Consider the following 15,585-nt stretch of genomic DNA (forward strand, 5'->3'; position numbering starts at 1 on the left):
GCTTGAACCATCTTCAAAGCTTCTATTTTCATCGGCGTGAATCAACAAGAATTGAATTGGGTCAATTTTCAACAAAACTTTTATCATCCAACCAAAAAAAAAATTAGCATTCTGCAGTATGTTTTCGTGCCACCAATGTGTGGTAACACTAAAATGATTGCTGTACAGGAAGGTATGAGATTTCTTAAACTTGAACTAAAGGATCTAACAAATTCACGTTTCTCCTGTCCAATTCTAAAAGTTTGAAGTTTAAGTTAGAACTTTTGATGTGTCTTTACCTTCTTTTTGCTACCGTTTGCCTTTTTTTTTTAGACAAATATCAAATGATGGAGAAGTACCTTATTCAACAGTCGTGATTTTTTATGAGTATGTTTATGAGTCCCTAAAACGATTAGATAACTTTCTCAATTGTCTATGAAATTTTAGATTTACTTTCTAAACAATTTTTCAACTCCAATTAGGTGGGATTCCTCATACTGCTGAAAGTTTGGTTAGTATTTTTTAAACATTTAATGTATAGGTTCTACACAGTTTTGAAAGATGCGAATATGACTATATGGGGCAAGATTTGCATTCTCACTTTTTGCCCTTTTCATTTTTCGTAGCTTTTAGGAAGACATCCTGAATTACAAGGTCAAAAGTGGTCTATATTTTTTTATTCTTTCAGGTAAACTATCTAAGAATATATAATAAAACATTCAGAAGAGAATTCAAAATATTACCGGAGATACAGGGACAAAAGCAATAAAGCGCCGAGAAGATTTGCAAACATTCGGGCGAATATCCAAAACTTTTAAGCGCATTTTCTTCACTTCTCATTTTGAGAAATTTTTCGAATTGGCGGGAAAGATTAAGATAAAATTTATTAGCCGAATGAAATGAATAAAGGCTTATTCCCTCAAGATTAAATTTTCTTCTTGTTAAACTTAAATGGTACTTCAAAATATTGATTGAAATTTTTTTTACAGCGTATTCGTCTCAAACTCCAATATCGTGTCAAATAGGATTTCTTTAAAGAACACTTAAAAAGAGTTCCTGTTTTATAATTTTCTCCGTTTTTTTTTTTTGTTTTTTTGAAAGATTACGAAATACTCTTACAAAAATTGATTTTTTTTTAGATTTTTATCTCTTAGACAATAATTAGGAGTTGTAGATTTCCCGCCAATTAGGGAATGCCACAACAAAGCACTTTAAATAAACTACACATTAGGCCAACATTTAGTAATATTGTTTTTCAAAACAAAATAATTTAAGTAAGGTAAAGTACCCTTTATCCGACCGGTTCCTCTATTCGACCAGTAGACTTATTTATTCAATTTATTTATATTTGCTATAATATTTTGTGTATGATTTAACATTAATAGGTCAATTATTCTTTAAATAATACGAATAAGTGACAAATTCATAGAAATTAATGAAATTCACCATCAAATATTCAAAAATTGACCCACCGGTCGAATAGAGGAACCCGGTCGAGTAAGGGTACTTTACCTTATATGCTTCAAATATGCCGAAAATTTCATGAAGCTTGGTGTTAGACAGTTTATCATCTTTATTTTCTCTAAATTTAAAATGAATAAAAATGTAGACATAGCATTGGTGGCCTATTCCGGCCACCTTTACTCTCATAGTTCCTTGCCCTTCTGGAATTCTTCCAATGTCTTTTTCAGATCATCTTGTTCGTTTAATCGACATTTTTTGTTATTTCTTTTACATTGTATAATCTTTAGAGCAAAGGTGTGCAAAAACTGTTGAAACCGAATTAACGTCAAAATAAGTTTGTTATAGTAGCGTTTTGACCATTGATGTACATGTCTCATTTGACGTTTATTCGGTTTCAACGGTTCTTGCACGCCTTTGCTTTAGAGTATGCAAAATTAAAAATTCATGGAAATTTGAAGAACAAAAGAAGTGGCCGAAATTGAAAGCTGGCCGGAATTTGGTACACTCACCCTAATTGTACGTATTTCTGAAAAATGTTAAAATTTTAATGTTGTATACTACAAATAATGGTCAACTACCTAAATTTTCCGGTTCTTACTAGGTTTTTAAAACAATTAATAAAATCAAATACAATAATTAAATTTGACACAATTTTCTCTTAATTCTAGTGCATTTTCTTATTGCAAATAGTAAAAATAATTTATACTGTCCTCAATATATCTGATAAACAAATTCTTGAATGTGTCTACATGAACGTGAGAAAAACTAAGGTGATATTTATGCATGAGAATTCACAATATTTCTCCACAGAGGAAATATCCCAAAAACTTAAGTATATTTCAACCCCAATGAAATTCCAACACAAACATATGTACTTCCTACCACATTTCACACCAATATTATGGATTTCATATAAGGATAGAAGAACAAATATGCTGAAGCATTTTATTTTGCAGCACAAGTTAAATTTATATGCTTATATTCAAAATGGGGATGCAGTACTATGAATAACGTGGCAGATAGGAAAAGGAACATTTTCCCCTACTAGAAGGTGGAAAAGAGCACGTCTGGTGAATTCTGCATTGGATGCACCTCAACCGGATAGTATATTTTATTTGTGCATCATTATTATGTGAACTACATATTTTTGGTGATTCATGGCATGTCGTTGGAAACACCACAACTGTCTTCCAACATTCTTTTTCAAACCCCATACTGCTCGTAAAAGAGGTACAAATTCACTCACAGTTCAATTGTAGATGTATGATATATATATCCATTATATATATTCCATAGATGTCATTCTAAGAAACACCCTATCATAAAATATCTCGGACCGTAAATGGGCTTCTTGGCATTCACTACAAGTTTCTGGGAAATGCTTCAATTGGTTTCTGCCTTATGGTACAATGTTTATTGAAATATCGCAGAAACTTGTAACATTTAAAACAAAGAAAAGCCGAGTTTTCATTGGACGCTTAGAAGCTTATAGAGGCGTCATAAACACTTATTCTCATATTTCCAATGATACAACTTTCTAAAATTAAGAATGGTTGTATGATTTGTATTTTATAATAAACTAGAAGAATAAAAAAATAGTATATTTTCAACTAATTGACTTTAACTGACTAACAGATACTAGGGTAAATGTCCTAATTTAAAACCATTTGTAGACGCTTTAACTTTGACAGAAGATTCAACACATTAACTTCATATTTTTTCTGAAGAGAATTACATGAATTTGCTCCTTGACTCTTCTAGAATATTACTATTTAGTGAAAATTCTTTAAATATAATTTGAAAACTTCTTAAATATAAGAAAAATACGCGAGCGTAAAATGTTTCTATTGGAAACATGTTAATCCAAATGGAGACAAGGAAAAGTTTCTAATTGGAGACAAACAGTGTAAGTGAAACCGCGACGAAAGGCTTCCAAAACCTTGTTGAGTTGCTCCTAAGTTCAGGATTTTTTTCTTATTCCTGGTCTTTTCTCCTTTCCCATCTAAAGCAATAGGAGAATCTCTCCAAAAAAATCATATTTCCAGGGTTTCCTATTGAAGCATTTGCAGACACTTCAGAAAAACAATTTTTGGTCATGAAATAGGTAATTATTTCACAATCACAATAGAGATTAGCACTTAATTTAACTAAAATTAGCCATAAATATGACATGAAATGTTAAACAAAACCAAACAACAATAGTCACCTCATTGTGTTTTTCATTGGAAAACATGGTCAATCGATGAAAAATTCGATGGTGAAAAGGTACACTATTAATTTTACTGAGAAACTAACAAATTAAAATTTGTGAATATGAATGGATTTTTGCTTTATTTGAAGCAAAATTAACTAAATAATGAAACTGTGGTATAGAAAATTATATAAATAATAATTTAGTACTGTTATTTATCATGGAAAAAATGACGTTTCCATTTGGAGTACCGAAAAGTTTCCATTTGAAGCAGGTTTTGAATTAGCTTAATTTACCCTATACTTTGATCTTTGCCGTTAGACTGAGAAGGGATAACTGACTAACATTTAACTAATAATTTTCAGTGGATTAATAGACAGAGCCACTGTTGCCTTTATAACACTGAGTTTATACATATAAAGCCTACATGTAAATAGAGTCCCATTGAAAAAGATGGAAAAGTTAAAGTATCTCGGGGTGTCACTCACGAGTGATAGACAACGATGAAGTCTTGTATCGGTCAGACTTCTTCGGAAATGAGGGAGTTTGATAAAAGATTCGTATTCATCAACAATAGTCATGAGATTTAAGTAATGACCGAAAGAGTAATTACGTAATTAAAGGAATTACTCTCAGAGATCGAGTGAAAAATGTAGCCGATCATTCAGCTGTTTCTTTCAGGCTGAAAGATTACAAAATCCATGATATGGTTATGTTCAGTGTATGAATGAAGAAAGATTTCAAAGAAAAGAGATGGCAAAGCGTTGGCTCACCGTGAATTAATCTTTTTGCATGATCTTTTGGTATTACTGATCTACTAGAGATCAAATTGATTCATAAATTACAAAATCATTTGAAAATCAAAAACTCGGTAGTTTACCGACTCATTACCGATGAAGACCGATGCGGCCGGGTTCGAAATTTCAATACCTCTCTAAAAAATCCAAATTTAATCAAATGGGGTGAAAAATTACCCTTCCAAAGTGGATAGGTATGTTTGGGCGAAATGTTCGCCAGGACCAGCTCTAAAACATATCCAAAAATCTGAAAAGCTTGGACCAATTTTGAGAAAAACCGAAAAAACATTATATTTTTAGGGAATTTTAATTATTGGGTATGTAAAATTATTCACAAATCGGTACTTAACCGCTTCATTACCGATACTTACGGGTTCAGAATTTCAATGCCTTTCCAAGAATCCAAATTTAACCAAATCGGTTGAAAAATAAGCCTTACAAAGTGCTTGACCTTTGACCTTCACCTTTAACCGGTTAATTACCGATGAAGACCGATTCATTCGCGTTCAGAATTTCAATACCTCTCCAAAAATCCAAATTTAATCAAATCGGTTGAAAAATGGGCCCTCCAAAGTAGTTGACCTTTGACCATCAAAAATTAAAAATGACGAATTTTCCGATCATAAGTATGTTTGGGCGAAATGTTCGCCTGGACTACCTCTAAAACATATCCGAATATCATTGAAAAAGCTTGGGTCACTTTTGAGAAAAACAAAAAAAAAACATGGTTTTGGAGGGGCTAGAGGGGTGGTGGGGAGGGGGGAAAAACGTCGTGAGATATTGTTTTTTTTATTGGGGGTCATCTAAGACTGGAAGTCGATATCTCTTACCGTTTAAGCTTCAGAACAGTGAAAAGTTGAAAACTGCTCTCTCTTTGAGTTCGAGCAGTAAAATAGGGTGAAAGGAACGGCTGTTGACACTTTAAGAACTCGTGTCAGCAGCACCTATTGACACCCTACTCTGTACCATTTGGGATACGAAATTTTAACATCTCTGTTTATAGTAAAAGGTATATTACAGAAAAAACGTTATATTACTTATATTTTACTAGATACATTCAATAATTTTAAACATTTTGACGAAAGTGTCAATAGGGGTTCCCTGTCGAACAGACGTTCCTCCGACCCTATACAAGTTATTTTGAAGGCAGGCCTAAAATAAGGTGACTAAAGTAAATTCCAGATTTTAACTTGGGTTGTCTTGATATCAGCCCCGAATATATTCCTGAAGATCCACGGGCATGGGTTGCTAAACGAATGATCCAAATATTCGCCAATCGAAAGATTGACGATTGTTTGATGAATTACTTCTCTGACTATATAACGTAATCGAGAAGAGTATAGGTTTATGTTTTTGAAAGATTGTGGAGATATAAGAAAATATAGAGGAAATTGAAAATGACTTTTTGAATATCGCACTTGGAAGAAGAAGCGTTTCAACCCCATCATCCAGCCTCTATTGCCCTATACAAACTTGTCTCGAAAGTTCGTTGTATTGCCAAAGAAGATCTCCATACACGGAATTGGATGATATTCGCATGTTCAGGAACTAAAAAGGGGTGTATAACATGAGTAGAAACTCCAGTATGTGGAAATTGTAAAGTGTTGGCTGCTTTGGGTGAGAGGAAGGAAAAATATGATAGATGGTTGCATACATTTCAATGTGTGTGTGTTAGCGTCATTCGTAAAGGATATCGGGGAACTGGGGATGGTGAAGGGAAAAAGCTTTCACAAGGTTTGAGAACCGGAAACCACATTTCGAAGTGTAAGACACACTGAAATTGATTTATGCAATGGATTTTTCAACAGAAATACATGGTACTTTTTCACACCATGGGCTTTTTATCTCTCACCAATTCAGTTTTAGCAAATAATTCAAGATCTCTCTCCCACAGAGCTTTTTTGTCCAATGACTGTGTCACACTAATGGCATTCTTACTTTTTCCATTGTAGACGCCGCCAGAGGACTAAGGAATTTAACACTGTCGATTGAACCAGCGTGGGTCCGACGGGGTCAAAGTGCTCAATTACATTGTCGCTATGAGATGAAAGGAGCTCCCCTATACTCCGTCAAGTGGTACCGTGGTAACCTGGAATTCTATCGATTCTCACCTTTCGACAATCCTCCGGCTAAGATCTTCCCATATACTGGAATTAAAGTTGATGTAAGTTCACTGGTCAATGCTTCTATAAATTGCATTTTCGGAACCTTTTATATCATGAACTTTAGCAAACTTCGTGCAAATGACTATTTTTACTTTCCGGAAATGTCAAGTGCAAAGTTGGAAATGGATTTCCTTTTTTTTTTAAATTCTCCATAAAGATTAAGGATATATATTTGGAAACTTGATGATAAGCTCATGGAAAGTATTACGGCAATATTTCACAATAGAGTAATTTCAATTGATGAAGCTCTTTCCAAACTACGTTTCTTCCACAAACTGATGATAGCAATTTGCCATTTTTCCACACATTCAATTTTTCTTTATGTATATACGCCCCCCATCAATAGCATTATCAATGTTTGGCACCTCGCAGAACGAACTTGATTGTGACTCTTGCGATAAAAGCATCTCTCTTCCGTATGCAAAGTATCGAAGCACAATAATGCTCAGAAGAATCTTGATAGAAAACTTTGCTTCGACTGGGATTGCCAAACATTTGTTATAGTATTAACATTAACTATATTTAATTAATTAATTATTATTAACATTAAATGGTTTATTTCAAAACAGGAAAATTTAACATTGTTAGAGATTTGAGTGATTTTAAGCAAAAAAAAATCCAGTTTGTTCTTAGCCGAAACTAAATACATCGTTTAGTCAATTATTTCTTATTTCACTTAAAATTTCTTATAGTAAAAATATATATTTAAGTTTTAAGTTAATATACTAAGATCTAATATCCAGTTTCTAGATCTTTATTGGGTTAAATGGTAATAAAGCTCTTCCGGAATAATGCAAGTGTCTCAGGTTAGAGTGTCTCAGGTCTCAGTTTACTTCTGGTGAAATGTTCAAGACAGGGGCATAACATTTCCTATGTTTCCTATATGTTTCTAGCGTGCCGAAAAAATTTTTGGGTTTATTAGCTGTTTTCTGTCATTGTAGAATGAATTAGAAAATAATACTAATACAAAACAAATGCCAATTTAATATAGAATAGGCAACCGAAAACCTTAAATTGGCAACCTACGTAGATTTGGAGATATATCGTAAAATGTGTATAAAAACAGGAAAAAATTTACACTAAAACTGGTCACATTTTTCAGAGATAATGTCCCCCACCTGGTTCAAGATCTCTAATAAGATGTTATTCTAACATTATTATTGCGCATACACTAATAAATTTTATAGTTTTTCTTTTTTAATAACGTTACTTAAAATAATTTTAAATTGATCACGTCAAATAACTGTGTAAATAAATTAATCACGATATGTTATCAATCTCAATGTGCCTTATCCTGGGACAGGCTGTATGTAATAAAACTTGGCACAATTTATTTTTGGTTGATCAGCAAAAATGAAGTTTCACTGAATTTTCTGTTTTGTTCATTGTTAAAAGCACTTTTTTTCTTACAAAAGAATATATGTGGATAATTCAGAAATATGTACGATTTAATCCTTTTTGTGAAATTTATTTCTCCATTGGATTGAAAAGCCATACTATATAGGAGGGAGTATTGTAACAATGACGGTGCCAACAAACTCTGAAGCCTTCCAATGCTGTGCATTTTTCCAATGGAGCTTTTAGAACTTTTTACGAGGCCGGAATGGTGTAAGGTTGAAAGAAATGGAAAAGAATAGAAAAAGAAAATGTACTTTATAGTAATATAACAAATCTCTTGAATCCTCAATATTTTATGAAATGTGCATTGAAAGAGATTATCGCGATTCCAAGATAGTGACCCCCACTGACAGATGTTTTAGGATTTATTTTATTCACCCATACCAGTCATAAAGGGGTTTCAGTTGTGAAATAAAATGGGAAAAAAGTCATATTGTTGGCTGTCGACATCTCACTCAAGGAAAAGTCACACGTTTCTCTCCTGTGAGCATTTCAATTGAGGCCCAATTCCTCCCTCAATTACAATCAACCAACTTTTGACGTGTTGAAACCATATTTCCTTATTTCATTTCACATGCTCCCACACTCCTCCTTAACATCACTATATGTACTCTCGGCACGACAGGGTAAAGATTGTGCTGAAGGGATTCCCTTTGCGGAGTATTTCGTCATCCCTTTAGCGTCTTTTCCTCTTCATATTGCCTGCTGCCGAGGAGGAAGATGGGAAGTGGTGGAAGCATGTGACTCGAATAAACAGTGTGTTCCCAGAAGGAAGAATATCTCAGAGTGGGCGGAAGACTACACAAGGGGAGGATTAGCACCAATAAATGTGGACCCCAGTGTGAGAATGGGGTAAAAGGTACGATGAGGCCCATTAGAAGTATCACTGAAGTGTTGAGAGCAGCAGCTGTTGCTGATAAAATGAAAAATACAGAATAATATGTACAAGGTGTTGATGCGAGAGCATCGTACGGCAACCTATTGTCCTTGACGAGCTTTTTATATAATAATGTATATGGTGAAAGCTCAAAAATTCTCCTGATGCGCCTTAATTTTACAATAGCGACTAAATGCTTGAATATTTCTCTTTGAAACCATACACATTCACAAAATTTTGCATGAGATAAGCAAGTTATATATAACATTAAGTGTTGCAGAAATTTTACATAAGACACTTTTAAATATTTTTGCAACATAAATTCTAATTTTGTTGTCTTCACAAAATTTGATTGATCTGCAAGATTTTAATACGTTTAAAAACAAGTTACTTAAATTTTATTATTCTTTTATGATGTCAGTCAAACACTCCGTAATTAAAATTTCATTTTAGTGTAGACAAGATTTAAACTAAACATGAAAAATTAGAAAAAAAATATCTTCGCAATATCGGTTTTATAACTGAGCATGAACATCTCTTTTTCTTAATAAAGCGTGTCTACGCTGTCCACGATAAAATTGTTCCCAAGAATAATGCTTTAAAAATGAAGTCTACATAATATTAAAAAAAAAAACAGAAAACTATTTTTTGAAACTTTAATTCATTGTAGATTTTTTAGATATAGGGTAAGTTGCATGCAAGCGCCAAAGTCTCCAATTTGAAATGTAATATTTTTAATACAAATTAATTTTTTTTATTCCTTTTTCTTAAGGAGTGTTGCTTGGAAACTTGTTAACAATTTATCGTCTTTATTTTCTCTAAAATAATTCTTAGTAGATTTTAAAATGAATAAAAATATAAACATGGCTTGGTCTCCTATTTCGGCCACCTTTATTCTCATAGTTCCTTGCTCTTCGGGATTTCTTCCAAAGTCTGTTTCACGTCATCTCGTTAGTCGAAATTACATTTTCTGTTTTTCTTTTGCATTGTATAATCTTTCGAGTTTATAAAAACTAAAACTTCATGGAAATTCGAGGAATAAAAAAGGTGGCCGGAATTTGGCACACTTACCCTATTAGTTTTTTTATTCAAGTATTTGATTGGCGAAATTTCGAATCTTCGTCTTGAGTCCTCCCATCAAGGTCTGTATTGAAGATCATCACCGCGGTTCTTGGTTCTTTAATTCCATTTTTTCTTGAAGTCCTCGATGTTCTCGACGCGTTCAGCCCTCTTCTTCAGATCGTATTTGATTATAGCCCAATATGTTTCAACTGAACGGAGTTTCGAACGTCGTACTCCTCGTACAATCGTACTGCATGAAGAATGCCTTGCTCTGACGTCCACATGAGCAGATCACCATCCAACCATGTATTTTTTTAGAAACTCCATAATTTTTGTACCTGTACTTTTTCTTACATCTTTTGCGAGACTTTTCGGTGTAATATTGCTGTCTTGGTAATTGTTTAACATCTCCTTTTACGTATGTTTCATCATCTATCAAAATGCACCAACTAAAGCCAGACATCGTGTGCAGCCTGCGAGCTCGTGTTTTAGCTGACTGACTTTATGCATCCGTGCGATGAGGGGCTGCTTGGGCCTTAAAAGTCTTCAGTCCAGTCCTCTGTTTGATTTTGAGCACAAGACTGGGAGAACATTTAAGTTTTTTAGCCATATCTCACACAGATGTCGAAGAATTGTTCTTGCAGCACATGATCACCTTTTTCTCCAAATCTCGATCTCCAATACCTCGATTTTTTCCACATCCAGGTTTCCACTGCCCAGAAAGGGCAGTTTTACTGTCGAGGAATCGAAGAATCACCCTCCGGACGGTCTGGCGTGAGGTATTTGTGAGTTTTCCAAGGTCCGCGTAATTGATTCCAGTATTTTTTAGATGCGTGTACATGTACACGATAAGTTCTCTTTTTCATTGTTGTTTCGTATCTAGGGGAGACTGGGGCACATGTAACCATTTTCGATAGATGCGAATTTGAGGTGATTTTCCAAGGACACCGTGATTTTTTGGAAAATATTTCTTAGCTCATGTTTTACCCTTGGGTATAGGCAATTCGTCGAGGGTAATGCGGATGCTGGAAAACAATTGAGTTTTCCATAAAAATAAAATTTGTGTCCCTGTGCATTTTTCTCTTTTCACAAAATACCTGGGGTAGAAGTAACCACTTTCTGGGGAGGATGTAAACACCTTTTTTCCCACCCTTGAAATTAACTTTGCACCACTTTCGATTATTTTAATTACTTAAGAGATATATAAAGACTGTATATTTTTCAAAAAATCATGACACTTTTTACAAAGAATAATTAAAATAGCAAAAGAACTAAAAGCATGCATATCAAAGACATTTTTCAATGGATTTTCCCCATATTTTGACATCATGTGACTTTTTATTTAACAAAGCGCCACCAATTTTTTTCGTAATCTATGAATTATAGATATTTCGCATGAAGGTCAATTTTCCGCTCTTTTACCTACTCATTTTGTGAAATTGAAATTGCCTGGTTACATCTACCCCAAATGCTGTTTTCTGACCAATTATTAATTCTTTTGAAATAATGAGAATCTCATTTGTCTAGTAAATCCATAAATATAATCCTAAAAGATGTAGGAAAGAACTGGTATTGCTACATTTCGATTATTTTACACAGTTTTTAATTTCCAGGTGGAAATCCAAATGACCAAAATAATTGAAATATCAACATTTTCGGGAAAAATGATTTTTATTTTTAAAGTATTAGGATTTTATTGACCAATTCTTCTGTGGACATACATCCCCATGGTATTTATGAATGCTTATGGGTTTTATCCTCTGGAGTCTTAAAATTAATGAAAAAAATCACAGTGTTTACAACTACCCCAGATTACTACTGCCCCAGTTCCCCCTAAGTAAAAAATCAACAGATTTTGATGAGAGTTTCACCAAAAGAAAGATGAAAACACGTGTTCCAATGTTTACATACAACGAAAATGCGGAGCTAGTGACATCTGTCATAAAAATATCAAATCATTTGGGACAATTTTATCGTGGACATACTTTATCTTTTAATAATACTCAACACAAACTTTATCGTAAAATTGTATCAAACTGATCAAACTGTATGTACATGAGAGATTCAAAGAAAACTTTACAAACACAAACTTTTAAATTATTTTCTAAAATGCATAGTTGAGACATATATAGTTCATAAAAGCCATGAGGTAAAACAGGCATTAAAAACAGAATAGGTAAACTTTAAAAACGTCGGGGTTAATTTAAGTTAAGGATTATATGTTGTTTTTTTTTCTTAAAAATGTTACTTTTAGTTTATCTCTAAAACTCAAATTCTTGGGAAATTTTTTTTTTAATATCGCTTTTGTCCTAGAAATCATAAAAGTTGTAATGTCTATACTTCATAATAATTGATATTAATTTAAAAATTCTAGACCTTGTGTAAACTGATTTTCTAGAGCGCTCAAAAGATTACTCCGAGTGCTGGACTAGCCGATCATCCGCACATGGAGACTAATCGGCGCCAATCAGACGATCAAACAGCTTGATCGGCGCCGATTAACACATCAACCACTCACATTTAATTTCCTAACTATACCTCGACGGTACTATTCCGTATTATTCTATCTTATAATGGGAACTTTTAAGAAGGGCCATTTGAAGTTGCTAAATGTCTATGCTGCCCGTATGTTTTTTTCTGAAAAAGTTGAACACTAAATGTTCACTAGTTGTATTAGTTCGATCCCAGTTACAACGTATCTTTCCGAGTAACATAATTTTAATTCGACTTAGAATAATATGGAATGGAGTCTTCGACTTGTCCACCTCCTGATTTAAATTCAATGAGATTATTATTCACTAGATAAAATACGATTTTCTAAAACCGTGGCGTACCAAACTTACTTGTCGGTATCTTCTACAATCTTAATTCAATTACAATTTAGTATATTCCCAAAGATTCTCGTAGTGAATTCGAGGAATGAAGGGAGGGCATCTTACAGTAAATTATATATCTAAGAGAATAATTTAAATTATCAAGCAATAGCTGCAAGAGAAGGTATTAAAAAATTTAGAGTTGCATTGAAAGTTTATGTCATGCCTTTGTGGAACATTCAAGAGATTTTAATTAAGAATAAAGTGTATGAAAGTGTGAATATGAAATATACAGAAAATCTTCGAATGATATTTCACAGGAATGGAGTTTCAAAATTAGAAATTCATACAAGAGACTCTTGGCTTAAATGGGCGGGAGGGGTGAATATGCAAGAGACGGAGGAATAATCTTGGTACATAAGAAAACTTTGCAACTGAAGGAAAATCATGACTATTTGCAAAGTTAAATTGAAGACAAGTCTCTCCTGTGTGTTATAATATGGTGAAATGCACTCTGATCCTTTTACTCCCACAACCATAGACGGAGGAATTTCCCTTTTGTCTGACTCTTCAACTTATCTTGCACACATTTTGTCGCCTTGGAGGCAGTAGGGTATATGATTGAGGAATCAACTCTTGGTATATATACCTTAAACTCTATATGATAAAATCCACACCAATTTTACGCAACATCCTCTTGAGTGTAACAATTAAAACTTGCAGTGTTTAGTGCTTTTAATTAGACGAAGAAACACTTTGGATCCTTTGGGACTTGGAGAATATACACTCTGGAGAACTCTCCAATGTTTCTGTAGTCAATTGCTATAAGATTGTTGTGTGGTTTCATTGGAAATTTGCCCTTTGAGTAGTTTTCTGGAAGAAGAGACTAGGGGATAGGTATTCTATGTTATGTATGACAATGGGTGTGAGAATTTATTATCTTGAGTGAATTTTATTCATTTGATTGGACAACAAAATCCAAGTGACTGCACATGAGTGTCTCATGTTGGCTAGATGGGTGAAATTTTCCATGTGATTGAATTCTATGTCATATCCAACTTTATATTTATTTTCTCTCACGCCCCAAAAACATATGGGTTTGATGCAGGGGGATAAAAGTGGCGAATAAATGGCCAAAAGTCTCTTCCAACTTTTCACAGTGCTTTTCGTGTGCTTTTGTCGTCATTACTCAAGCGGCAAAGAGTTGGATGGTGCAGAGAGGGGGCAAAAAGGGGTAAAAAATCGATCTGAAACCTTTCCGGATGCTGTGCTTAATCGTATATAAGGGATTCCATTAATCTCTCCTTCTCGTATTAATTATACATTTCAATGCTTTACTAAGAATCGTCTCCAGTCACCAACCGGAATTTTTCACATGACCAAATGGGAATCGATATGGGTATTCATATTGATATCTCTGCTACACCACGTGGATGTTTGTGGTTGAGGAAAAAGTCTAATATGTGGTTTTGCATCATAAATTGCTCACATAGGGATCAAAATGTCATTTCTTTCAACCCACTGACACTCGGGGTAACTCCATCGACATGGACAAAAGCTGCATGGTAAGATTCCCTCGAACGTTGTGGAATCTTCATCAAGCACAGCATTCACATTTGACAAAGAATTTTATCTATTATGTAGGGGGTGAAAGAGCTCTTTCCATCAACCAACTATTATATTAGCAGTGACATGGGAAACCGTGTGATGGCTCTATGGGGGTCGCAGATGGAGAGAAGTGTTGTGGAATTTGGTGAGAAAGTTTCCCAAGAAAATAATTGTTTGTTTATTTCTCTGTGTAACCAAAACTTTCTTATTTGATAGTGGTCTGGTAAATTTTCACCATCTTTCCAACTCACACACTTTTGCCATGTCACCATTTGCTTCAGTATTTTATTATTAAATAAAATATCATATTAAACTGGAGGAAAACTTTGTGAGATATTTCCCTTTTTGGCTATTTTGTTCAAAAACCTTGGTTCCTCAATGCTTTCAATTCAATGAAAAACTTAAATTCTCATTTGACTTATAAATTGAAATAAACCTTACTTTATTTCAAAATTTATAATTAACTGCCACTATCTACGGTTCTATTTCATACTATGCAATCTCCGTTATTTCAGAATAACAACCTTCCAGAATTTTTTCGGAAAAATTGTATTCTTCGTCAGTCGGATGTCGGATAATTTCCAAATTTTTACCAGTTGTAGAGTGCATTCCCCAGAATGACATATCTATCGAAGTATTCTGTAGGTCGACTTGAAATAATATAGAATGAAACCGTTTATATGTACATCGGTTCTAAAGTAAACTTTAATAATAACAAAGAAAACTAATTTAAGATTACAAGATTTATTGTTCGCCTATTATTTCCAATTTTGAAGTTCATAGTTTAAAAGGCTATGACATATTTTGAAACTATAGAAAATATTAAATCATCGGAAAACTATCTAATATTTTTTCCTAATAAATTTGAATCGGTTGTAATCGTTCTAATACATTTTGAACTTTCAATTTATCGATATTTTATTTTTATTCGAAAAACGACCTTAGAAATTTTGTGATATTTTTATGTAATATAAATAATAAATTATACTTATCTTTGTAGAGATTACAATTTAATAAAAAAATAATAATTAAACCTGTTTGAGCGTAATATCTCCAAAAAATAATGTGATCAAACTTTATGATAAAAAACGTTTTTGTTGCTAAAATGCTGTAAAATTTTGGAAGTCTACCATTCACAAAAAGAAGAATACACTGCCGTTTGTCGATTCACATATTCTGGTCTCGATTATGAAATATGGTTATAAATATTTGTTTCGAGAACTTGATCCCC

At 33.4% G+C, this 15,585-nt stretch overlaps 1 protein-coding gene across 4 annotated transcripts in view; it reads left to right on the forward strand.

The window, feature by feature from the left end:
* Window positions 1–15,585, forward strand: part of LOC129799092 (uncharacterized) — a 207,623-nt gene that overhangs the window by 39,856 nt on the left and 152,182 nt on the right. For all 4 annotated transcript variants that reach the window (XM_055842743.1, XM_055842752.1, XM_055842727.1 and 1 more), the window contains exon 4: window positions 6,384–6,595. In XM_055842743.1, coding sequence (XP_055698718.1) covers window positions 6,384–6,595 — 212 coding nt within the window. The remainder of the gene's footprint in view (window positions 1–6,383; window positions 6,596–15,585) is intronic.

This window comes from Phlebotomus papatasi, chromosome 1 (genome assembly GCF_024763615.1).
Source record: "Phlebotomus papatasi isolate M1 chromosome 1, Ppap_2.1, whole genome shotgun sequence".
Taxonomy (NCBI): Eukaryota; Metazoa; Arthropoda; class Insecta; order Diptera; family Psychodidae; genus Phlebotomus; species Phlebotomus papatasi.